Source organism: Thunnus maccoyii, chromosome 5, assembly GCF_910596095.1.
Source record: "Thunnus maccoyii chromosome 5, fThuMac1.1, whole genome shotgun sequence".
Classification (NCBI taxonomy): Eukaryota; Metazoa; Chordata; class Actinopteri; order Scombriformes; family Scombridae; genus Thunnus; species Thunnus maccoyii.
The window spans coordinates 10,735,904-10,762,906 of NC_056537.1; the positions used below are offsets into that span (position 1 = coordinate 10,735,904).

At 41.3% G+C, this 27,003-nt stretch overlaps 1 protein-coding gene across 2 annotated transcripts in view; it reads left to right on the plus strand.

The window, feature by feature from the left end:
* fbln1 (fibulin 1) overlaps positions 1-27,003 on the plus strand; it is a 30,984-nt gene continuing 3,981 nt past the window's right edge. Inside the window, exons 1-16 of one of the 2 annotated variants that reach the window (XM_042412323.1) lie at positions 1-816; positions 4,410-4,518; positions 6,256-6,385; positions 8,878-9,037; positions 10,089-10,151; positions 10,266-10,352; positions 10,577-10,714; positions 10,828-10,965; positions 12,073-12,216; positions 12,313-12,438; positions 12,566-12,691; positions 13,494-13,613; positions 13,835-13,966; positions 14,084-14,207; positions 19,042-19,187; positions 20,572-20,712. In XM_042412323.1, coding sequence (XP_042268257.1) covers positions 762-816; positions 4,410-4,518; positions 6,256-6,385; positions 8,878-9,037; positions 10,089-10,151; positions 10,266-10,352; positions 10,577-10,714; positions 10,828-10,965; positions 12,073-12,216; positions 12,313-12,438; positions 12,566-12,691; positions 13,494-13,613; positions 13,835-13,966; positions 14,084-14,207; positions 19,042-19,187; positions 20,572-20,712 — 1,939 coding nt within the window. In that variant the 5' untranslated portion in view covers positions 1-761. Of the gene's footprint in view, positions 817-4,409; positions 4,519-6,255; positions 6,386-8,877; positions 9,038-10,088; positions 10,152-10,265; positions 10,353-10,576; positions 10,715-10,827; positions 10,966-12,072; positions 12,217-12,312; positions 12,439-12,565; positions 12,692-13,493; positions 13,614-13,834; positions 13,967-14,083; positions 14,208-14,863; positions 17,416-19,041; positions 19,188-20,571; positions 20,713-27,003 lie in introns of those variants that run through there. The other variant, XM_042412324.1, reaches the window with a different exon arrangement.

Consider the following 27,003-nt stretch of genomic DNA (forward strand, 5'->3'; position numbering starts at 1 on the left):
TATCCAAAAGGTTTTCAAGGCTTACAGCCTGGACATAGCCACCACAGATTTTTAAAATACCCCCAAAACTAGCTCCAGATGTTGAGTAATCAGTACAATCATTAGTCACAGACAGAAAAAAGGTCTACTATGCCATTGATGGGAAGACAATTTCCATGTGTGCCTGCATATTTTACAGTACAGTAGCTGTAGACACTTGCGATTCCTCCTGCAGGCAATAAAAAATATGGCAGCTCACATTTCCCATGGTAGCTTTTCAGGTCTTATAACCTACTTTCCATCACGCATATGTATGTATCAAAGCATTGAAGAAAGGTTGGCCTGTTATATAAAGATCCCTGTTAGAATACACACGCCAACCTACAGTATAAACTCAACACTTGAGTATAACCAATCTTTCCGATATGTCCCAACTGATACGTCATAGCCAAATTACATATACTCATTGTCATATAATGTAAATGAGATAGAGATTGATGGATTTAATGGGGGGAAAAAAAGTTTTGATTAGTAATAAGTTAGTGTCCGTGGCCCCAGCCCGCCCCCTCAGTGCCATAATTAGACGCTCATTCCTCCAGTGACGCTGCAACTGCGACTCACTCAACTCCATCACATCCACTTCTTTTCCGCGGACTCAGTCTTTCTTTTTTAAGGGAGCTCTGCTGTGTATCCATACATCCAGCGGAATAACCATTATCGGCAAGCTCAAACCTGTCGGACTCCTCTTTTTTAGTTTTCTGCTGAGTCTCTCTGTTCATTCAATGGGTCCGCGGGTTGTGTTACTCTGCTCTCTGTTCGGAGTTCTCCTTGGACAAGGTAAGTTACCTTCCTGTAAGAAACAGTATAGACCACTTCTGCGTAACCACTTTTACTTAAAATAGACAAGGACAAGCCAAAGTGTGTCTTTGATATACAGTATATATGATGATCTAGTAGCATATGAGATTGCATCATAATGGAAGTTGCCATGGCTTACAGTAAACCAGATGATAGACAAAGAGTCAGACCTGCATGGGATGAATTTGTCATAGGACGAGTTGGGGCATGTGATGTCGGTTAGGTTAAGCTGGGGGCTTCAAAGTGCTGCAATTTTGCATTGAAATTAAGAATAATGGAATGTTTTGACCCATATTTCATCAAAATGAGGGCATTTCAAAGATGACAATTTAATTGTTTTGGTTTTGGTTCATTTTGTTTTCCCTACCAGTCTATAGTGAAGATAATGTTAATATCTTGGAGCTCTAACCTCTATGTGAACCTATTGTGTAGGATAAGATCCAGACTATATGCTTCACTTGAAAATGTCATATTAAAAAGTAAACATTGTGTGTATTTTACTCCCTCTCATTCATTACATTTTAGATTCAGCTTGTCTGAAGTGATAAAGGGAGATGCCAAAGAGTGTAAAACTACAGTTGAACATAATAAGTAGTGAAGTGGGAGTTCTTACTTCCTTGCTGTAGTTTCTGCCCTGCAAGTCAAAGGCCAAGTGCCTTGGTATGCCGTGATGCCTGTGTCAGAACGACCTGGGCTCACACTGTCTCACCAGGACAGGGTTGTAGAGACAGACGGGTGTGATTTATTCTTGAGCGCCCACAGCAGGGTCACCAAAGCGTAGGATGAGCCATATCCAAGTGCTCATGGTCCCCTCTTCACACATGGGGCCATTTTCACAGTCAGCAGGGCCACTTTTCTCTCAGCTGGGGTCATGTCATGGGTCATTTTGGAGTAAAACTCAGTCAACTATCAGCTGGACTACCATGACCAAAACCCCCACATGTACTTACTTATGCATGTCATGTAAAGACCTGTTTGAAGAAGGGAAATGACAATGATGTGTCAAGATGAGGCAATGGTGTTCAACGTACTCATAGACAGATAGATAGATAGATAGATAGAGTGAAAAACATCTACCTCTGATGTAACAGCATTTTCATATCAGTAAGAGTGACAGAAAACCCCAATAAAAGCCTTGAGTGCAGCCTGTGAAAGAGATACGCACTGCTGCTGCTGTTGCGATGTCTGGCTAAGACCAGCTACTCTGTCTGGGCGGAGCTCCACCAGTGGGCTCATTAAGCCTTGTTTACATGAGGCGTCTAGACGCAGGCAATCCATGTGCTGCTCTGCCAAGACAGAATGGCCCTCGCAACCAGCACCGCCATCCAAGATGGAAATCAGCTCTCTCCAGACAGACAATGCATCACAGAGACAGAGAACCGGAGCAGACTGCATGTAGACTGGAGCATGTCTGTGTCTGGTTTGCTTCTTTTTGATAAAACAGCACCACAAAGTTTTAAGGCACTTCTGGTCCTTCGATTTAGGTTTTGCAGAGCAGCAGACAGTGGTGGCATTGGAATGACTCTGTGATGCTTTAGTCGGTTAGAGTAAGTTATCAGCACGGTCCTACTGTGAGGAGTAATATCAAGAGCAGATCAGTGGGAGCAGTTACAGTATGTGACCAACGATTATTTAAAATATAATTACTTTGTCCCTTGAGGGAAATATCTTGTGATTAGTTATTTTGTGGAATCTGGAAAGGTGCTCCTTGGATGCCTTTTCACTTTCAATATGCATCATCGGGGGTGTTTTGGCAAGCGCATGTCAATAATAGTAATAGTCATGAACTGAAAAAAGGGAGAACTGCTTCATGGATGATATTTGACTGTCAGCCAATAACATCTTTATCAGACAGATACATTAATGGCATGCAGTGCACATTTATATGCATGTCACCAGCTTTTTGTAAGCAAAGTATTTTGTTTAAGTTCCATGAAAGCATCTTAGTGTTACTTTGAAAACAGATAGAGGTCTCTAACATTTATAGAGAGAGAGAGAGAGACAGAGAGAGAGAGAGAGAGAGAGAGAGACTTTGGGAGGATCTACTTGGTAGGCCCATGTGAAAGCTTTTTAAAATGCCATCTCATTTCATCCAGCTGCTACAAGGTTTATTGGCCAGATGATTCTGGGATGTGCCAGACTTCCAGAAGTCAGTTGTCAGCTAATGTGGCTGCCTACTAATAAATCCTCTATCCATATTCACTCCTTTCCACCAGGTTAATAATCCCTTGTGTAGCAGCAATGGTCACATTGTTTTAATTATATGCTTTGTTTCCTTGTATCCTACACTGGAGAAATGACTCACTCTCTTAGAAAAATGACATATGTTCATTTCAATAAACTCTTTGTCATAGCTTGCCCATACTTTGTTCTGGGCTGCAGAACTAGGTTTATAGAAACCCACAAACTATTTTCAGAGATTGAGAGTTTTATTGCAATGTTTACATTGTGTTCTTACAAAGTTTATCAATGCAGAAACTCGTTCGAGATGATGACTATTCCTGCTTTTGCCTCATCTTGACTATTTTGATTTAATAGTCATAATAAAATTCCTCCTGCCCCCTTGGGAGAAAGCAGCAAATCTATAAAACTGAGGACTGCTATTCCAGACACTTGTCCTCCCCACCTAATCTAACTTATTATCTGAAGTTGCTGACTCTTGCCAGGCTTCTCACAGCAGACGCTGTGTCTCGAACAGATGGATTTGTTCAGTGCATTTCACAATCACTATTCCCAATAATTCAGAGAATTCAGTGACTAACCAGCAACAACTTGTATTCTGTTACAAAGGAGCAACAAAATTTAGTTCACGGTGAGTTTGTTTTCTCTTTTTCCTCTCAGGGGACTTTATTGTTAATAACAATTTCATCATGGTTTCAGCCGAAGGCAAAAAAAGGCCATGAAGTCGATCTGCCAAAGCTATTTCACGTTTGGCAGATCACACAAACCACAGGCGAATGAATGTACTTGATGTGATTGCGACGGCTGATTGTTTACAGAGTCGGGGCATTCCACGCTCTCTAATCCACATGAATAAACAGCCAGATCACCACAGAGTTGGTTGTGCTCCAGTCAAAAAGCCTCTCTTGTGTCTGCAACAACATAACCATCATTCATTGTCTTTGGCAAAAAAATGCCTAGAAGCCATTAAAATTGCCAGACACATTTTGGATTTTGTTTTTCCATCTTTTAGAGAACACTAAGCAGCCTTCGAGGACAATTGCAACATCCTTTTTTGTTTGGGTTAGATATCCAAAGTTGATCTGATAGCAAAACCAATGTCTCAATAAGCATGTTTTATCTTTGTCAAGAGAAATATTTGATATATTTTGCTTTGTCATGAACTGTCTAAAGCGCACTGAGTCTCGAGCATGGATGTGTGTTAACCATCTTATGTGCATGTAAACAGGTGTGGCAACGCTCCTTCTTCTACACAGCCTCTGTTGTGATTATATGGGGGGGGAGGGGGGGTCCCTAGATATTAAAATCTTCTGACAGTGCACAATGAATGTTAATTTCCCCTGATCACACACATGCAAAAACATACCTTGCGCTGTTTCTGATGTCTGTAGGAGCAGAGCAGATCTCGATCGATGACTGCTGTAAGGATGGCCAGAAGCGCGCCAGTAATAATGAAGACTGTACATCCCTGCCTCTCATCTCTGAGTCAACCACATGCAGGTAATTCAGGTCCATGTGCCGCTTTGCTCTCTCTGATTGCAAATCTGGACACCATAGGGACTGCTTAGATGACGCGCCTGGTGCTTATTCACGTTTACGAGTCATTAACTTCTGCACCCTTTGTTACAATCTTACTTTTTCTATCTTCACCACAGAAGCTCCTGCAGTATTGGCCTCAGGGGGATTTGGCTTGCTCCATGTATGGGGGAAATGACTGTAGGCCCTTAATATGAGATTGCTTTACCTTACTCCTATAAATCTCCGGCCACATTATTCACTTCACGTGAGAGCAGGAAACACTAATAGTGATGGGATAATAACAGGTCTGCTAGTAACCCTAGAAGGTGTGCTGCCATAGGTTCAGTGCCCATAACCCAGGGAGATCTGCTGCTGTGAATGCTGATGGCAAACACATTTACCATAGCCACCCTAAGTGATCCCAAATTTGTCTAAATTATAGTGTGAGGGGAAGAGAGGAAAAGGGCAGAGGTTTGTGGGGGAGCAGGGATTTGGGGGGTGGAAAAGGGTGAGGGGGGTCAGAAGAGGGGCTATTTCGAAACCCAGGAAATACCTTAGAGGTGAAACGCGACATAGAGGGAGGATGGAGAGAGGCAATAACAGGAAATCTGAACGATTACTTCAGACACCAAAGGGAAAAAAAAAGAGAGAGGAGAGGAGAGAAGAGAAAAGAAAAACAGAAGCGCGACTGTGCCCTTAAAAGGTTCTGCTGAGGAGGTGTGTGCATTGACGTGAATTTGAGATCTACGCTAGTTTATGTGGAAAGAGATTTCTGGTAAGAGTTGATAAAGAGGCTTGTTGGAAATGAGAGAAGAGAGGTGAGGGGGTGGCGTTTTATGCTCTCTGTCTTGTAAAATCGCAGTGAGACAGAGATCCAGACCAGAAGGAAACCACTCTTAACTGATTGGACTGCACTAACAGACAGCAAATGTTAGACAATACCATGAAATCTGACGAAACCAAAACATAATGTAACTGATAGTTTGATAATAATGCTCTCATGTGAGGGGCTGTGCCTCTTCCCAGATATTGCTTTTGGCATTTAAACAGCTTTCATAGTAATATGCAGTATATTTTTTTCACGATCCTCCTTCATAGGGAGCACAGTGGTCAAAGTTAGCTGCAAAACTTCCTGTACCAGCTCACTTTATTTTTAATGCCGTATGTAACATGTCATCACTCATTTCTATGGAAAAACTGTGACGATTGTGCTCAAGGTAACTTCTGGAAACTGTTAGTCACTCAATTAGTGGCCAGCTATTCTCCGCTCTTACAGGACACAACATGCTTATCTTCAGGGAGTGGTTTGTTTTAGTTACATTATTACAAGAGTAATGCCTTCAAAAAGCTACAATCCCACCACGAGTAAGGACATGTGGAGGTGGACAAATGTTCATCTTGGAACTGAAGTGCCAGTTTAGCTCTGGTCTAAAACAACAGAACAAAGACTGCATGGAGTGCTGCTCAACCCAGTTAAGTGATGTCTGTGTTGCAGAACAGAATAAACTTCAAGTTCCCACCAATGAATTCACATAGGAATTACTCAACCTACTCATCCACGCATTTTTAGTGTGATAACTCTGAGAGCCCCATCAGGCTTGCCTCAGGCGGATTTTAATAGGCTACACTTGATGGCAGAGTTGTATTGCACCGAGGACATTATTGATAGAGTTTGGAATAAATGCATCACCTGTGTTTTGTGGTTTCTCCTGCTGACAGGATAGTGCAGGAGCAGTGCTGTGTAACAGTGCTTGAGGATAACGTGTGCACCTCTGGTATCAACATGGCCAAAGACCAAGGAGCCTGCGATTCTTTATTTGCCAACGACTGCGAGTCCAAGACTACAAAGGTCTGTTTTTATCTGTGTGTGTACATATGTGTATTGGTGTATGTGTGCCTAGCCAACTCCAAATTCTGCAAATAGAAACGAGAAGACAGAATGAAATCATTGTGTGCACCAAAAATTTCCCTCTCCTCAATCAATGTACAGTACATTATTCTGCTGGACAGCCAGTTTGGAGGAGAATGATTGATGAGAGCAATGGTGTGTGTCTTGTGTTGTGTGTGTGTGTGCACGTGCGCCGTGAGCAGGATGAGGCATGTCACTCCAGGGAGGAGTGGAGCTTGTTGCTGTCAGATAGATTATAATTCAGTTCTGACTCAAAATCTTCTGTAGGCTCACATCCAAGCACTTTTCAGCCCATCTATGTTTTTATTCCCTCTAAACCCAACCCTCTGTGCGTCTCTTCATTTTCACAACACCCTGCACATCAACACATCAGGAAGATAGATGCTTGGCAAAATGTGGAGAGGGGGTATACAAGTTGCATTTTCATGACAGGATCAGATAATTGCTAGTGGGACAGCTTGTCTTTACTAGCTTGACTGCAAAGTGCAGACGGCAGCCCTTAGATAAATGTGCCCTGGTAAGATGAATAAGATAAAATCTTTCTATGGATGAATAGGAGATGGTTTTCCTGGCTTGATCTGGGTAAAATAATAGTCAAGTCAAGATTTGTACATCGTTCCACTACATTTACAGTATGGGAGGGCTTTTTCACATTATTAAACAAAGGATGAAAATCATTCCCCAGAACCTTAAACCCCTCAATAACATAGAGGAAGAAATCCCACAAAAATGTGATTAAAAAACCATTTGGATGGAGAGTAATGCTGACAGTGGTAAGCTGTTATTCGAAACCAAAAAGAGAAACATAAATAAAATGCACATTATACATTCATAGTTTTATCTATAACATTTAGATGTAACTTTTATTGAAATAGTTGGACATTTTTGGAAATAACCTCCCTTTCTTACTGAGTTAGATGAAAAGATCAATACCACTTTCATATTTGTCTGTTAAACATGAAGCTACAGCCAGAATGTGGTTAGCTTAGCTTAGCATAAGGACTGGAAACACAGGGAAACAGTTAGCTGCAGACTCCAGACAGGCTCTAGACTCCAGGTAGTCATTGCCCTCGGCCAACAAATAGTCCACTACATAACCCCCCTGAAAAAAACCACAGCAAGGTTTGGATTAAACAAACAAGATATAATGTGTTAATTATTGAGCTTTAGAGGTGCTCATATAGATTGGAACTTGGACTTTTAGACAGAGACAAGCTAGCTGTTTCCCTGTTTCCAGTCTTTATGCTAAGCTAAGCTAAGCAGATGTTGTTGCAGCAAGAAAGTGAATCAGTGTTTTTCCCACAATGTCAAAATATTCATTTAACAACGAGACTTGGATCAGTGCTTGTTAAAATGCAAGTTTTATTAAATAGTGTTTCCCATATCATTGTTTTACAACTCTATTACTTTTCTGAAATTGACAACTCATATCCTATATCATCTCACCTGCCCTGATTTAGTAAACCTTGCTGATCTGATGCTTAAATCCATCACTAATCATTGTTTTCAGGATAGGTCAGGGTTGAATGTGCCGGCACAGTTTCTGTTTGCACGGTTTTGAACATGCAGTGCCTGATATTATATCATACTTTACTGCTTTACTTCTACTTTACTGTTCTCACTGTCCTGAAAAGTTTTTCTTTACTGTAGTTTCCTGAAAGCCTGAACGTTTTTTATAATATTCTCAAGGCCACACAGGCACACACCTACACACAAACAGACAGACACATACAGCATAGTAGTTAAGGAATAATGGTATGCAACTATTAGAGTTACAATATTTGCAAGAATTGTGTCATGTGTTCAGTCGTGCGATCACCATCACTACATACATGGTACATCACACAATGTCATTTTTCAGGTACATATCCCTCTTCCCCAAACTGCAACACAAACACACCCATCCCCCCCTCACGCACTGCACCATTCATTCCCTTCGTAGACTGACATTACCAGGCTGCCATAATGATTGATTGAGTGTGCTTCAGCTAGAGGGGATGATGTCATCTTATCATCGTCTGTCTGTCCATCTTCCTTATTGGCTTACTACTTTCTTAGTCATGTCTGTCTGTCTGTCTGTCTGAAGTCTGTCAGTTGGCGCCCCTTCTCAATCAACCTCCTTTTCTGTCTGTCTGGTTGATTGAGTGCTTGGCTGTCTGTCTGTCTGCATCACCTCCCCCTCATTGTTCAGTTTAAAATGCTGTTTGATCTACAGTACAGTATTCTACCAACCTACATTATCCCACAATCTCTTCGCCCTTGTCTACATTTTTGTTGATACTCCTCTTGGTACATTAAGTCCTGATAAATTGTTATTTTCCTCTCCCTTTCGATAAAATTTTAAGATTTACTTTGTGTATGCTGCTATGCCACTCAGTCTGTATTATGAAATGTGCACTAATGGTTATTGTATTGTATTCTGTGTTCTGTAGATGTGCTGTGAATGTTGTCTTCTGGGGAAGGCGACTCAAGAGCAGGGACTACCTTGTGACCACAACCTGTCAGTAGGTTACCAGTGTGGCCTTGTGTCCCGGGCATGCTGCGTGGATGGAGCCCCAGATAACCAGACCACACCCGTAGAGCAAAGTGAATGTGGGTGAAAAAAAGCATGCAGGGGGCTAAATATTTACATTTTTTTTAATAAATATCAATTCTTCAAGTTTGTTTGAAACATATCAGGTAATTATTATTCAACTTCTCAAAATATTAAAGGTTGAGGAGTAGAAGGAATATAATTAAATGAAGAAATTAAAATGCCACTGGTGTTGTCAAACATAAACCCACACTGCCCTCTGGTGGAAACATATGGTTATTACAGTTAGCTTTCACTGGAAGTCAACAGTGAGTACACTTGAAGGAGAACTTGAGCCTCAGATCAATAGTCAATCATTGTTTGTTTGACAGAAAACAGACAAATTGCAGGCAGTTATCTTGTAAAAAGCTGTAATGTTAGTTACAGCTTCAGAACTGCTAACGTTAGTTCAATTTTCAATATTTTATAAAGCTATAAAAAAATATTAGGGCTTTGTTAATTAACCCCTGAAAACAAAACCCTTTGTCACTATGTTTGACATAGTTTTATAGTTTAAGCAGCAGTTATGAAACCTAATTAAGCATATCTACTCTACTACATTTCAAAGGAAAATGTACTTTTTGCTCCACTGCATTTATCTGATTAATTATTTTTCAAATCAAGATTCATTCAGATGTACGGTCATCTTAAAACATATGATGTTTTTAAAGATTACTACCATCAATATATACTGTAGATAAAATTGGTCCCTCTCAATCAACTACAACATTAAATTGATGTTTAGATGTTAATGTAGCATTAGTAATAATATAACATACTGTATCATACTCTAGCACTGACAAGAGGCATTTTCCTGCAGTATTCATATGTCTACTTCTGATACTTTATGTGCTGATTTACTTATGTACTTTTACTTACTAAGTAAGAGATCTAAATACTTCTTCCATCACTTGTAAGCAATTGATTGATTTATAAAGAAATAGTCAATAGATGAGTTGATATTGAAAATAGTCATTGTTTGTAGCTGAAAATAGGTGCAACATTTTGGAAAGGGCTGCTCCTCAAGATGTGAAGCATATAAATAAGCATGCCTTTTTTTCTCTCTCACAGTACCAAACAAGGATGCTACCACAGAAAATGGAGATAATTCAGTATTTACCGATCAATGCAATGGTATAGTATGATCATCTACAAGCTTATTTCAAGCACTTTACACCTAACTCATTTAACATGGTAAGCACAGTGATCGATTGTCAACATGTTTGTGTGTTGTTGTTTTTTTTTTAGGGAAATGTGCTCATCTCTGTGTGGGTAATGACACATGTGGCTGCTCCAAGGGCTACAAATTGAAACCAGATGGAAAGAGCTGTGAGGGTAAGTGACCTTTGCACTTGTCCACACCTTATAATTTGAAAGGTTAATAGTTTTATTTTAAGACTCAGCATCTTGATTTGAAGCTGTGATGGAATATAATGGGTCCTCTCCTCTCCTCTCCTCTCCTCTCCTCTCCTCTCCTCTCCTCTCCTCTCCTCTCCTCTCCTCTCCTTTCCCTTCCTCTCCTCCCCTCCCCTCCCCTCTACTATCCTCTCCTCTCCCAGATATCAACGAATGTTTGCTGGGATCCAGCAACTGTCGGGGAGGAGAGCGTTGTATCAACACAGAGGGCTCATTCCGTTGCCAGAGAGAGGTCAGCTGTGGGACTGGCTATGAACTCACCGACAACAACAATTGCAAAGGTCAGTCACATTGGCCTCAGGTTGCCTGTGGGTTGTTGTATCTGAGTCATGTTTTTGTACATGTTGACAGGAGTGTGTTCAAAGGCAATACTGCTGTGATGTTTTACCTCTAGATATTGATGAGTGTGAGACTGGCATCCATAACTGTGGCCCAGAGTTTCAGTGCCAAAACACCCAAGGGTCATTCCGTTGTCTTCCCAAGGTCAAGTGTGGGTCCGGCTTTATCCAGGATGCCCTGGGAAACTGCATTGGTGAGCAAATCCTTACAATACAAAGAGCTCTTTTGTGACATTTCCTGAATAGTGAAGTGTTTTCTTTGACTAGAACAAAAGGAACATATTTTAGGTGTATACTTAGATGATTCTAGGTTCAGATAATGGTCCAGTCCTTTTGTCTGTTGGTCTGCCCACAGCAATTACATTTGGTATGGTGGTCATGACAGAATTTTGACCTCCTTCTCTTTTGTCTTGCACCAACTTCAGGTCAAACTTTCCCCTGATGCACAGGAAATCTAATAGGATAACTGCAACTCTGATTGCCAGCTTTGTATACAGTATAAGATATTGAAAACTAATGGCCAGATTTCAACATTCCCCAGAGGATTTGTCCTCTGAGTATTCATTTTCTGGGAAAATATTAGGATTTAGTAGGATTTAGGATAACTCTGAATGTTTTGGTGACAGTGAAATTTCTTAAAGCACCACCGTTGGGTCCAAATTTTCACTAATGCACAAGGAATATTGCAATCTAATTGGAAAATTTCCTTGAATCATATTTACTGAGTGCAAAAAGATGGACCCTTTCCATTTCAGATGCTTCATGACCTTTCTTGTGCCACCATCAGGCCAAAATATCATTGTTTACAACCTCTTTCCCCACCTTCAGAAAAACCTTTACATTTTCACTTTAAGACTCCAAGAAGAGAAACATTTGATTTGTTGTACATTATTTCTAACTCCTTCATATTGTGGGGTGTAATGAACATTTATACAGGCTGCTAAAAGGGCATCAGTACTTGAATCTTGTTATCTTGAGTAATTGATTCTCATTATTAGGTAGCTCCTAACAACAGCCAAAGCATGATGTCACAAGCTTGTGTTGGTAGATATGGTTTAACTAAACAAGAAGATACACTGATCCTCATTTTCAAAAATGGGTTAGAATAAAAAGTTACACCTGCAATTCTTGCCTTATGATCTGTTTTGCATATTCCTTATTGGACCTATACATCTAATGTTGCCATATGAGATTTAATTTAAATCATAATACAATTACAAATAGGGTTAAATCATAATACAATACAAAGAGGTCTTAAACCTCTTAATTATTTATCAATATCATCTGTGTCTGTGTTTTAGATATCAATGAATGTGTTAGCCAGACGAGTCCATGCCAACAAGGGCAGGTCTGTATCAACACAGTTGGCTCCTACATCTGTCAGAGGAACTCAGTTAACTGTGGTCGAGGATATCACCTCAACGAAGAGGGCACACGCTGCGTTGGTACGTCTGACTCACCATTCCTACTGTACATACACAGTATCTTACTAACCTACCGGCAGTGTATATCATGGTGTTTTCTGCTGCTTGTATCCCCAGATATTGATGAGTGCAAGGGCCCTGAGAAGGTCTGTGCAGGTCATGGTTGTATCAACCTGGTGGGCTCCTACCGCTGTGAGTGTGGGTCTGGCTACATCTTCAACAGCCTCAGTCGGCTTTGTGAGGGTAAGCAGAGAGATCTCACTTAATGCTCTTACGTAAGTCCAAATCCAGGCAGATTGTCTGCATTCAAATAAGACATTCTCTACTATTTGATAATTTCATTGAGCCATATTTTGACTTTGTGTTTTAGATATTAATGAATGCAGGCACTACCCTGGCCGCCTGTGTGCTCACAAGTGTGAGAACATCCTGGGATCCTACAAGTGTAGCTGCACCACTGGCTTCAAGCTAGCCGCTGATGGCAGGAATTGTGATGGTAAGTCATATATTAAAATGAGGAGAATTGCAACTCTTTATATACTGCATATGCTGTGTATACTGTAGTCTGTACTATACATATATTCTCAGTAATTGGAATAATACAAACCCTTGTTCAATCCAGAGTTGGACCACATTTGTCACCAGTTGACACATCTTTTCTGCAATCTGCTGTGGCATCAGGCTTTTTTAGTTTGGTTTGGATCGTTGACAACATTCTTATATATTTATGAAATGAAATATATCAGACCACCTGAGGCAAATTTGTGATTTGTGAAATGCAAATAAAACTGACTTGGCTTGACTTGCCTTTCACAGATCTGAAACAATACCGTCCTGGATGTATCTTCATCATTGTTTTCATAATCCACCAACTTTTATCAGTATGGAAACAGCCATTCATCAATCCAACTGTTCACAGTTGTAGTGTGCAGTTAAAAGCAACATTAATCACACAATCAGACATAATTTCATCCCACACTCGTATTGTGATGTTATTTATCCTTCTATCGTTTACTTTTTATGGCCTGAGGAGGTGGACACCTTTGAGATGTTAAAAACCCATCCTCTTATGACCCACAGTCATTCTTAATGAATTAGGTCTATTCTCAATAACCTGTTCACAGGTAAAACAAGTGTATAACTGTGCATGCAACTGTTTATTTAGCAGTAAATGCAAATTAAAGCACCTCTGCTTGCAAATGGACAGTATGGACACAGCTCCTTGGCAGGGGCAGGCTCTTTATTGCCCTGGTCGGATAAAGTTCATAATGGTCTTTTATCATGCTTTCTCTGTGTAGATTTGAATGAGTGTGAGAGCAACCCATGCAGTCAAGAGTGTGCCAACGTGTATGGCTCCTACCAGTGTTATTGTCGCCGTGGTTACCAGCTCAGTGACATTGACGGAATGACTTGTGAAGGTAAAATGAAACTATTCTGTCAGGTACATAAAGGAATACATAAATATCTTGACAAATCTGTCAACTTGCTTCTGTGCATTCCTAAGATTAACAGAGTTTACCATGTGTTTTCTCTAAGTTCAGAGTGCTACAGTACTTCTCAGATAACATTTGTTAAAAGATATTTTGCTTTAATTATTGTTGGTTTGAAGTGGCATTTTCTCTCTCCTTTACCCTTCTAGATATAGATGAATGTGCCCTGCCTACTGGAGGTCATATTTGCTCTTATCGCTGTCACAACACCCCTGGCAGCTTCCACTGTTCCTGTCCTGTCAATGGTTACACCTTGTCACCCAATGGGCGCAGCTGTCAGGGTAAGATGTCCTTAATGTTACACATAATGTCTCCAGGTTTATGTCAGTTTTGCAGGTTACTTTTGTGAATGTTTTGAAATCCCATTTTTTTCCAATTTTTTGTCTTTTCGCTCTCAGATGTTGATGAATGCGTGACGGGCACACACACATGCTCAGAGAATCAGAGCTGCTTTAATGTGCAGGGAGGATTCAGATGCCTTTCCTTTGACTGTCCAAACAACTACCGCCGTGTTGGAGAGACGTGAGTATCTGGATTCTTTCCCTGTTGCACACACTCACACACTAAACAGGATACACATTCACAAGCAAACATTAACACAGTCATACACTTTTAAATGTGTCATCAGTGCTTGCATCAATATGAGAATTAATGGATAGATGTAATTAATAAGATGATGTTAAAAAAACCTCACACACACACAGAGCATTAACCTCAGTCAAGTCTGGATGATGATCCTACCAAGAGCTCTGATTACAACAGGCTTTTGAAACCAACACTTATTTGTATGTGTGGATCAAGGCTCTGCATGTCCAGTATGCTCAATGCTAGAATGACTTCAGAAAAGATTCGGCTGTAGCATGTTCTGTTGTTGTAGAATGATAACATGCGTATGGATACTTTTTGTTATTACCTCAAATATAATAGAGGCTGTGTATGGCCACCTTGTTATGGAGGCAGTGACAGAACTTCTTGCATGATTCCACAGACGGCACCATGACTCGCCTGTCAAGTGCTAGGCTGCTGAGTTCGATGTTCCCTCCACTGCATGCCATGCACGGCAAATTAAATTTACACCTGGTCTCTCTCTCTCTCTCTCTGTGTCTCTCTGTGCTTGTTTTGTTCTGTCTTGTCCCATCCTGCCCTGCCCCTGCCCCCCCACCCATCTCTCTTCACAGTCGATGTGAACGCTTGCTTTGCAATGAGTCTGTCGAGTGCCTGGCCATGCCCGTGAGAATAACCTACTACTACCTCACCTTCCCCACCAACATCCCTGTCTTCACCAACATCTTCCGCATGGGCCCCTCCCACAACGTGCCCGGCGATGACATCCAGATCGCTATCACCTCTGGCAACGAGGGCGGTTACTTCAAGACGGATCGGGTGCCCACCGGCGGCGTGATGTCAGTGGCAAAGCTCCTCGACAAGCCACAGGACTTTGAGCTGTCTATGGAGCTAAGGCTGCGTCGCTACAACACAGTTACCACGTACCTTGCGAAAGTGCTGGTGTTTGCTACCCAGGAGGAGCCCAGAGTACCTTACAATCCCCTATTAGAATAAACACAAATCTTATGTAGGGTTACTTAAGTTACTACACTAAAAAAATGATGTGTAATCTTAAATACATTGTCTAGTGGAGGAAACAGATTCATATAAATGGGATGGACAAAATATCAGAAACACCTCCCAGTGTAGCCCAACAGTAGTACAAACTACAGCCTCCAAAATGGCCATAAAATAAAAACAGATTAAATAAAAATTGAAAATTATAACCTTTGTGAAGATAAGATTTATTGCAGGGCTGCTGTATTCACCTTGGTGTACCTAATGAACTGGTAAGTGAGTGTAAATATAAATTAGGATTTCCAATTAGTGATCGTTAAAGACCAATATCCACCTTCATAACCAATAATCATTAACATTTCTTATTTATGCCTAAAAAGGTGGGTTAACTGTATTTAGATACAGTAGGTGCGATCTCAAACAGATATGACACCAATTTATTTGGAAAAATGATAACTAGATTTTGATATTGTCATTAAGTGGTTCATATCCTTAAATGTATTTTTAATTAATGAAATGACCACAAACCAAGATTTACACTGTGAATATGGGGCTTTCAGGGCCACTGATAGTCCAAAACAACGGGGCAGCCTCTCCCTTTGCCTGGGAGATAAGCTAGCCTTGTTCAGTACTGTTTTAAAAACACAATTACTGTACAACTCTGTCCCACCATAGACACATATGTTAAAGATAATACATAATTTTTAAGAGTTAATGTGAGCAAAACAATACAGTAAACAGAATCAGAAGAAAGAAGCACATTTTTTAGTTTTGTAGCAAATTACATAATCTTAACTATAGATATAATGATCATTAGCAGTATAATTTAGGTCCAATTGAATGTATCTTCTTGGAGATAAGGCAATGTGGTAACCGCTAGGTGGCGTTCTAGGTCAGGGTAAATCGTAAAATGGTAATGACTTAAGTCTGCCTACAACCGAGTGTAATTTGATGATGGTTGCATGATAAAGTCTGACGTTTTGCAGTATTTTATGGTTTATGTGTTGGATGAACAGTTTTCTATTAAAATTGAAATAGAAATAACACATGTTCAAGTCAAATCCAGTTCTTGATAATGGTGCATTGTGGGGTTTAATCAAATACAGCAAAGTGAGCAGTTGGGATGTGAGGCCAAATCACAGATGGAGGCATGACGACTTCCTCACATAGTTTCATATTACTGTTATTCCAACAGCTTCAAGGATGAAGAAATCCAACTATACATGAAAATCTCTAAAACTTGAAACACAAGGTCTTTTAAAACACATATTAACACTATATGTAGTGTTAATAACTGAATTAACAACTGAATTCATTAATAATGTTATTATTTACTAATGTTTTCTTTAAAAGCAGGGCAAAACCAAGCCCGTATTTTAAATCAGTTAAGAAAAACACAAATTTTGGATTTTCCATCCATAACTCAAGCCCTTCACTTATATACTGTATGCGGATATACCTCACATTTCAGTATTTATAATTCCAGTAATTCCATACCTCCAAATTCCAGTCAAAATGAGCCAAATTGGGTCTTTTAATGCATTGTTACTCCCATTTCCCAAATGTCAGTTACCTTGCACCGCAAATACATCTTTCTTTGGCAGTTATTTTCATGCACATGTCCCTAACTCCTATTACATTTTAGACTTAATGTGAAATGCACAGATTTCCACTGCATACTGCGGGTGTAAACCCCAAAGCAGACAGATAATCCAAATGAAGGCTGAGTAAGTGACACGCGATGGGATGCAGTGGCAAAGGAGAGGGAAATGTGCACCAGCAGGATAGAGTATAAATAGTTTGACATGCTGTGAGGCTGCTGCCTGGGGCTGTGGCTTATAATAACTGTAAATTCAGATGTCCTAGGTTCCTCCTGTCCTGAGCTGTCAGGCCAGTAAAGATGCACTTGGTCCCTAGTGGGGATATCCTTAAAATAAGAACATAGTGGCGCGCAGGAGGTTTTTTCCTCCCTTCTGACATTGAGTTATGGGGCTCTGGGCTCTGGCCGGTGGTCTGAACAATTTGTGGTACAGCAACATCACCGCGCACAGAATGAATGATGCCCTGCAGTGTTTGTGTTGGGGCGTTATCAATGTGCCGACTATAAATAATAATTACCAAAAAAATAAAAGGCCCTATGCTTGACCAGAGGACTTTCATCCAAAAAGTCTGTTTTTCTTTCTGGTCTGAAAGTATTGGGGTTTTTCTCCTGGGCTGGGCCACGTGAGGCATGGAGAGATGAAGAAGACGTGCATATATGCATGCACGCGCGCACAAACACACACACACACACACATACACACACAAGCATGTTTGCATGCATAAATGCACAAATGAACATATAAACACATGTGTAGGCAGTGCAGATGTACACATGTATTAACACACACACACACACACACACACACACACACATATATGTTGTAATTAGCTCCACTTGCTGCCCCTGCTTTGAAGTATCCGTCTGTGTGTAAAGGGGCAGTTCATCCTGGGTCATTATCTTCTCGTAAATTTACTCTCTACCCCAACAGAGCTTTCACCTCGTCCTCTAGAGCCCAGCTCGGGTCCTTCTGCAGCTCAGGCCGTGGTATTATAAACTAGGAGAACATTTTGTGGGTTTGGCCTGGGCCAAAGCAAAACTTGGACCCACCCGCTAATTGCTAATTACAAGCCCCTACCCAGTGGTGGCTTGACTTTTTGTCAGGGGCTTCTCTCCTCGCTCTCCATGAAAGGAGCCCTGCAACCCAAGCTGGGCCTGGGCTTTGAGCTATAGCCTATAGGTCCCCTGAGGAACGCCAGAGATCCACAGCCCATGACTCACTATGTGGCTATATGGCTGCCATGCACATTAACTGGACTTATACATGGCAACTTGGCTGTTTTCATAACCCAATATAACCGTGTACTGACTTGTCTCCTTTGTGAAGACCAACTTTGAATTTAACATCTTGGATGTCAAAGTTAAGGCTTTTATTTTGTTTCAATAGCTCTCTCCTGATCACAAGTTCCTCGTTGTTTCAAAGTCAAACTCTTGATTTATGAGCTTGTTAATGCCTTAAAAACCTCTCACAAAATCTTATGTAGCAGACAGGTAGTGAATAGCGATAGTTCAGGTGGCGTTAGCTTTAGGAGCCAGCAGAGGCCCTCCATTCCCTCCGACCTGTCACTGATTAGGCTGTGGAATAAACAAAGCCCTAAATAATAGGATGAGAGCTGCCCTGGGGAGAGGCTGGGGAGTTGTCTAGTCATGTTGCTCACAATTTAGGAGTCTCTTAGAACACTCCCTTGCCCCATAAATCCTCCTCCTTAAGAGATTATCTGATGTGAAGCCGGGGATGCTCAGCAAATCCAAATATTTTCCTGAGCAGGTTGTGGATCATTCTCTGTGAGTGTAGTAATTAATTTCCCACACAGCTTGAAATAGTGCATCAATGGCAGCACGAGTCTCCACAAGCTACAAACTTTGGCTTCGGCATGAGCTTTGGCCATTGTGAATTTATTATTCTTCCAAACCATGTGGAATTTGATTGTTTTTTATGTTGACTGCTATATCTAGTATCCCTGCTGTCTTGTTCTGATATTGTTTGTGTAGCAGCCACTGGAGTTGTCCCACTGAGTTCTTGATTACGCAGTGGGATGTTCCTAAGGATGCCCTGTTATTGTGAGCTTTAGAAACCAAAGGCGGGTTTACTCTGAAGTCTTTATATAGACTTTACCTAAAGGTCAGAGGCCATGTGTGTGTTTGTGTGTTTTTTTTTTCTTTGTGGGTGTGTATGTTTGTTCTCTCCTCTAGAGTGGCAAGGCTGGAACGCTCTGACACCATTCGCTGTATTAAGTCCTGTCAGCCTAATGATGTCGCCTGTGTTCTGGACCCCATGCACTCTCTGTCCCACACCTTTATCTCATTGCCAACCTTCAGAGAGTTCACAAAGCCAGAGGGTAGGTACAGCTCCAGCCTTTCTTTAAATAGTGAAACAGGGAAACTTTTTGAGCAATCCAGATGGGCAAAAATACAATTATGTCCCATCAAAAGAAAGTTCCTTGGTGAATGATCGAATCTTGGAAAAAATTGTTCGACATTTTGGGAATTATGCTTATTCACTTTTTTGCCAAGAATTAGAATAAAAGATTGATAGCACACTCATTTTTATAGCGTAAATATAGCTTGGCATAGGGACTGGATACACGGTGAAACAGCCAGTCTGGTTCTGTCCAAAGGTAGTTCATTATTTCTTCTTTGTTGAACCCATGCAAAAAATGATTAAAAGTGACAATTTACATGTGTTTTTAATTAGTGAGCTTTAAAGGTGCACGTTGGCGTATGTACTTTGTCACCTTTGCACAGAGCCAGGCTAACTGTTTTCCCCTGTGTCCAGTCTTAAGGCTAAACTAAGCTAAAAGCTGCTGGCTATAATGTCATATTTACCATTCAGCCATGAGTGGTATCAATCTTCTCAGCTAACTCTTGGCAAGAAAGTTAATAAATGTATTTCCTAATATGTCAAACTGTTCTTTTACATTTCATTTTTGACTTTACAATGCTTAGAGAATTACTGATCATCTAAGCTCCCCTACAATTTCCTCTGTGTATCCTCTATATTTTTACTTACCCACAAAGGCCCATATTTGAGGCTTCATTTTGTGACAGAATATTCTGTTGAAATCTTTGGAAACAGTGAATTTGAAGACAGCACGATGTCTTCAAATTCACTGTTTCCAAAGAACTTGTGGTTTTTTAGTGTCAATTAGGTCTTCATTGTTTTTTTTGTCTTTCGTTCTACTTTATCACTTTTAATCTCTCAGCTCCCATCAAATGCATTTCCCTGCAGTTGTCAGAATCCATATGACTACCTCTGACCCCCAAATTTGCTATTTCATGATGTTCTCAATGCTGTCCGGGGCTTGGCTGGCCCACACCAGAGAGTAAGTGCCATGCTGGTTGGATATGAGTAACCACGGTAATCACTCACAGACAGTGACAGCTGACAAGCATCTATTGGCCGACGTGCAGTGCAAGTTTCAGACACACTCATGCTCAACGTCACGAGGAGTAAAGCTCTTGTCATGTCTCATAAGTTCCAAATTGAGGTGTAAAGGACTCGAGGCCCTTTAGCTGAACATCAGTATTGGAAAGTCTCAACCTTCCTGTGACCCCCTCAGTGTACAATAAACATAGACCTTTCTGTCTCCCATTTTATTGTCTCTCTCGGAAAAAAAAAAAGAAAAGCAAGAGTTGGCACATGCTTGGCGGCATAAACTCAGTGTGATTATGAGGGTTTAGGTTTTCAAAAGTTTTTTGTGTCTAATTGTTATCTTCCAACAGAGATTGTTTTCCTGAGAACTACGGTGCCGGCTTACGGGTCCTATCGCTTAGGCAGTTACGACGTCAAGTTTGACATCCTGGAGGGCAACGTGGAGAACGCCTTTGACATCATCAAGCGGGTAGAGAATGGAATGTATGTGGGTGAGTACAGGGATTTTGCTTCGCTTTGTGATTTGTGAAGTCTGGGTAGTCTGGATGACCCAACCAACTGCAAACATTCGACAATAGCAGCTTTAACATGCAGCCTGTACCAGCTTCTGACAGCCTCTGTGACTGGAAATTACATTTTCTCTTTGACAAAAGAGGTGGTTTTCTGACCTAATTTCTCATTTTGAAGTATATAAATGTATTTTTTTTACAAACCAATGTCACATGTGCACATTGAGAAGGGACAAACGCACAGAAATCTCCCATAAGGAATGTCTGGACCCCCTGATATAAGTACATCTGACACAGCCTGTTATGGTTCTTGCAGTGTGGTGGCATCATGTAGCTGTCATCATCTTCATGGGGGCTCTTGGTGTCTGAGTCTTTGGAGAGTTGTCCTCTGAGTGGCTCTTTGAGACAGATGAAGGCCTGTTTCTGTCTCACCAAATATTTGGCATCAATTTTCACAGACTTGTGGTTAAACAAAGTACCATTTAATTCACTTATCCACGGCTATGCTTATCCAAAGCAGATCATTACTTTCCACAATGTCAGTATGTGCAGGAATAGTGTGTGCATCTACACTTGTGTATTCACATGCACACATACATGAGTGATTGCAGTTGACAAGCAGTTCATCATAACTACCTGTTCAGCTGCCTGCCAGCATACAAGAAGGGCCCTGCACTAGTTCAAGTAGGAGCAGCAGATACCATCTCCAGTGATGTGTAACAACAACACATGTTTGGGTAGAAGCCATTCCCATCCTTTAGTTTGGTAGTGACCCAAGGCTGCTGCACGCCTGTGGGAGAGCTGAACTGAGCCATGGCCCTGGGAGGATGAGGGTGTTGTGAGCCCGAGAATGACACATTGTTGGGCCTGTCTAGGTATTTTTGTTTTGGTTGTGTGCTGAGATGCAGGCAGGGTAGTGGAAGGACAGTGTCGTTGTCTTCTTCTTCTCTCCCTGACAGATGGAGGAATGGGCTGTCAGTATGCACATCTGTCTTTACAGAATGAAAGGGAAAGAGAGGGTGGAGGAAGGAGTGTGTGACTGTCACTGGTTCAGGCTGGACTGTGGGTGCATGCAAGTGTTCCTCTCTTGTATACTTGTGCAGAAACAGATGTGTGCTTATCAAACACACCCAAATCCTCTCAACGACATGGTGGAAAAATGTTTATTACCAGCAATAATTCACATAATTCACTGTAAAAACAGTTATAATTATATTGTACTGTCTTATAATGGTATGTTTTTGTTGGAATGTGCAATGGTGTAATTTTGCATGAGTGATAAGCCTTGTTTTGTAATGTGTTGTCTACTGTGTGCGTCTTTGTGCGTGCGTGTAAACAGGATTTAGAAGAAATTCCCTGTTTATAGTCGTGCTCATTTGCAGGGGCAAGTACGTATGTGTGTGTGTGTGCACGCGTGTGCGTTTGTGTGTGTGAGGGAGAGAGAATAAAATTGCAGAGGGAGAGAGAGATAAAGTGAGAGACTGTTATTCAATGAAAGAGGAAAGAGAGAGAGAGAGAGAAAATATGTGCAGAAGTAATCCTGGGCGCTTTGCTTCATGTGGTTAAATGTATTGTTCCATTTCCCCACGCTAGGCCTCAGTGTCTCGCCGAGCATTAGAGCACTTAAACTGACGACCACATGAAAGGCCTGTTTGTGAGGAGCCACTTCTCTCCCAAACCCATTGGATGCTTATTGGATGCAGCTCTTGCATGTTAACACCAGTTGCCCATCACATATCCAAATTGAGGCCCTGTGCACTGGAGCCTTTGGTCACTGACTGCTCGCTGTGAAGTGTGGCGTCCATGGTGCGATGAAGGCCCTCTTGGTTTTATTTAGTGGGTTGTGCTGCTGGTGCTTTGGCCCACAGATGCTGCTGTTGCGTAACCATTGTATGAGGCTCGCTGACGTGTCACTTAAGGAAGCTTAGTTTCCAGTATCTCCAGTGTCTCCAACAGTGGTATTACAGTTTGGTGGGATGTGAAGAGTAGCAGACATTGAGGCTCCACTAATGAACAAGTGCGTGAACTCAAACTAACTTTGGCCATTATTTTTGGCCACTTTTAGTGTTTTTAAAAGGGACAAAAGAGGCAATTAGGAATCCTCAGAATCCATTGCTAACTTGAAAAAAGTGATTCTTAAAAAGTTGCATTGGCTGACGGTCTTTTCCGTTCTGCTCACTTACTTAAAACCAGTCAGCTGCACACACAGGCATGCAGTGTATGCATAGACATATGCACATATACACACATGCACACATTCGCATATTGGCTGACAGCACAGCAAATAGTGTAAGAGCCACACCACTCTTTCCTAGTTCCTGGTCATCCATCACTGGCTTTCCCAGCACCGTCACATCTGGATGACAACCCTGACAGCCTTACGCATCTGTGCAAACACAACCGTCCCTCAGCACTTGGAAAACATGATCAGAACCAATGAAACACTTACAGATTCCCATGACGACCACAGTAGCTCTGCGGCGACCACACAAAATCTCTTCAGGTAGACACATAGCAGATCCACCAAAGTGATTCAGTATATATCATCCTTACAACTAAGACAACAGTTGTAACACATCATACACATATTTGGAAATACAAACAGTGTAGGAATGCATTACTCATGCTAACGCTGTCATCCACTTTTGATTAGGGACATGTTGTTTGAACAGGGTTGATAATGGGATGATTGATTTTGGCAGACAGCAAGTGGATGGATGAGTCCACCCTTTGAAAACACTGGCTATGTGGTCTGTGCTGATACCATGGGGGATTTCCTGCAACATGTGGCATTCTGCTGGCGGTCTCTCACCTCAGATAAAATTCTTGTGTTTCTCTTGTTTGATTAGCCCCCAGTGTCCTACATCATTGTGGGGATCAACATCGTCTTCACCTTTCCAAGTGAACGTACTGTAGCCTAGTTTTGGTTTTTTTACATTTTACATTATATCAAGGGAGGCTTGCTGAGCATGCATGCATTCTTTTAGCTTGGCTTTGGCTGTCAATTAGTAGTTGTTGAGGTCTATTTAAGTTGGGAAAAGATGTGACAACCAACCAATCCTAATTCTTCTTGTTTATCGTGCAAACTATGAAGTTAACAGCAATATGCACACCACTCACAATACGTCTTGAAAATATTCATACGATTATGCGACTTGTAATTTTACTTGACCCAGCCAGCTAGCTGACCAATATCAACGTGTGCAGATTTAATGCACAATACAACAAGTATCCAACTGTGGAATCAAACAGTCAGAGCATGTTTAGTCATCCCATGAATGTGTCCAAATGACTCCTCTTCATGAGTAATTATTTGTCATGGAAGGAGTTCACTGTACCATTAGTCACTGCTGTCTATTTTGAAAATTCACACAGCAACAGATAATACAGTATCTGTCCTCCATGAATCATGCACATCCGCTGGAGAAGCTGTAAGTCTTCAGACGCAACAGCTAAATTCCAGTCATTTTTGAGATGCAGGTGGAAATATGCCTCTGCGGTTTATACCCTGTGTAGAGAATAAATATGAATGAAAGACAGTTAGATGAATGAAACAGGAAGTGGACTGTTTGTCTCTATGCAGGTAGTCATGGCTGTCAGTGCAGCCATCCACAGTGGCTGGTGGAATGTGAGCCTTCTGTGTGAGACATGACTACTTCAGAGCCAGTGGAACTTGTGGCTCTGGCTTGTGGCTGTGCTGGTGAGGAGTTGAGGACAGCAGTGGAGATAAGCAGACAACAAACTTCTCAAGTTTGAGAGGCTGTCGTTTGGATGAATCATGACATGGCAGCAGCAGACCCACCAGAGCGCGCCAGGCCCATAAGGAATCCTTGTCTGCCCCACAAGAGATTAGTAATGCTAATCAAAACAGGGTCTTCTCCACCCAACAACCCCGCAGTCAAACACACAACGCCTCCCTCGGGTGGTCCTCTACCATCAACATACTGATGAAGAGATAGTGATGCAGATATGTCAGAGCTTGCATAGACATAACATGTGCACAGTCAAAAAGACACAAGTATGTACACATACAGTACATATTACTTGCAATAAAACACTCTTAATTACTCATCAGATACACTTATCTCCTTTGGTTTGGTGATCTATTTATTATAGTCATCATCTTTCCCTTCTGGCACTGTGATTTTAAGAAAATGTAGCTTTGTTTAGTTAATCACTCAGCTCACAAAATTAACTGTACTTTCTTCCATTTATGATGTACTTAGTATGTACTGTAGAAGAAGATTATAATATAAAATCCAGATTTATAATTGGAAACAAAGCAGGTTTTCATCTCATATCTTTTCCATTTAATCTACATTGTCAAGTCTATTTTTTGTTCCTTAGTTATGGGTCTTAGCTTTGAAAGGTCACTTGTAATATAGTACAAAGGCTGTGGTAAAGATAATGGTGCATGTTATGTCATCTCAGCTGCTCTGGCCCACAACTGCTAAAACAGAAAATCCAAGAAAAGAACCAACCAGTTCCCCACAGCTACTTTTCAATGATGTCACTACCCAGTGAGTGACACTGTCCAACAATGACCCATGGGCCATTTGAGAGATCTGTAACTATGACTCATTGTTAATTGACCTTAAAATATCAAGCCACATGTGCTGGCTTTTCAGAACAGGGGTGCACACGGATCCTGCCCCAGCTTTGGAGTGGTCAGAATCATGTTTGGACAGCCTGACCTGACTGGCCATCCATGTACCAGTGACAAGACCGTAAACACAAGATCCGGTCCCAGAGGGGCCCGTACACTCAGTACTTTATACAGTGGGTTATGTAGTTATGCCAAGCAATTTTAAGGGATTATATTTCGGCCATGCTGATGGGTTATCAAAAATTAAATTGGTTGCTTTACTAATGGGGTAACAAGGGAGCTAGTTAGCAATTTCTTTGGCATGAATTCTAGCTTTAATGCACTTTTTGGAGAAAGAGTTTCGGGCAGTACTTAATCTGATAATGACTGAGTAAAAGAATTATTGAATAAGAAACCACTGTTTGTTTTGTTGATGTTTATGCCAACAGTACTCAGCTGTGCATCAGTGGCATGGTTAGATAGAAAACATATCACAGTCATAGCCATAATGAGGCTAAAGAATGCCCTCCAGTACCCTCTTTGTATACTGGAACTTTGTACACCACCTGGATACTCTCCAATGGTTTCACTGCAGTGAGCATGCATAGCGCCACAACCAGTGTGTCATTATACAATACTGTGGTGAAGCCAATGCATACTTTTCATTTGTCTCTGGTGTTAAACCCGTTCATTTTGGATTTTGTCATACACTTCCTCGCTGAGTTGTAGAAACCAGAAAACCCCGAAATTGTACTGTTTACATGTAACCCTTCAATATTGCAGCCCTCGTGGCCATGAAGGATGACAAATGCCTCCTGGCATTTGCTTCACTTTGTTTTGTGGCAGTGTCTGTGCTACTAGCATGCATTTATTTAAGGCTATTTTCTACTTAAGGGGCTACTTTATGGTGTGGCGGAATGTTTTGGAGAGCAGACAGATTGTACAGCTGTTTGTTTGATGGTGGCTGTTGAAGCCAGCAGGGTCACCTTTGCACCCTGTGGCAGATACCTCAATGAGATGGAAAGACACCGCAAACCTTCCCAGCACTACAACTGTGACTCCTGCTCGGATACTTCAGGCCTCAGATAACATGACCTTATAGCCCAGTCACAGGGCAACTTCAGCTGTAGAGTTCTCCAAACCTCCCTGTGTTTATTTATATGAATCTCAGGTGGCATGGTAGCCAATCAAAGTCAACCTGTTATGTGGCTGTTGGCTTTTCTTCCTTACAGCCCGGATGAAATGTTAAAGATGAGAATGCGGTTGTGGTTCCACCTCAGGTTCACTGCGAGTATGTTGAGGCCCAGCTGTTAGCTGATGTTTTCCCCTCATTGAGGATACCACTGTGCTTTTGATGGGAAGCTTACGGAAACACAGAGTCATTATGTTAGGATTTCACAGAGGCTTCCAAGAGGTCACAAACACTGACTCCAGAAACAGCCTCGTTTGTGCAGAATTGAACACAGGAGATCACGTTATAGCATAATTACGTGTTTCTCACCCTCAAGGCTGTGTAGAATATAAGTTAAACAAATGAGGTGTTTCTTACTACACCACAAATCACTACAGTAACAGTGATACATCTTACAGGTTATGTTAAGGAAACTAAAATGAAAACTGTGTCAAATTAAAAAAAAATATTTGGACATTTGGGGATTTGGTGGAGGTATTTGGCACTTTAACAGAAT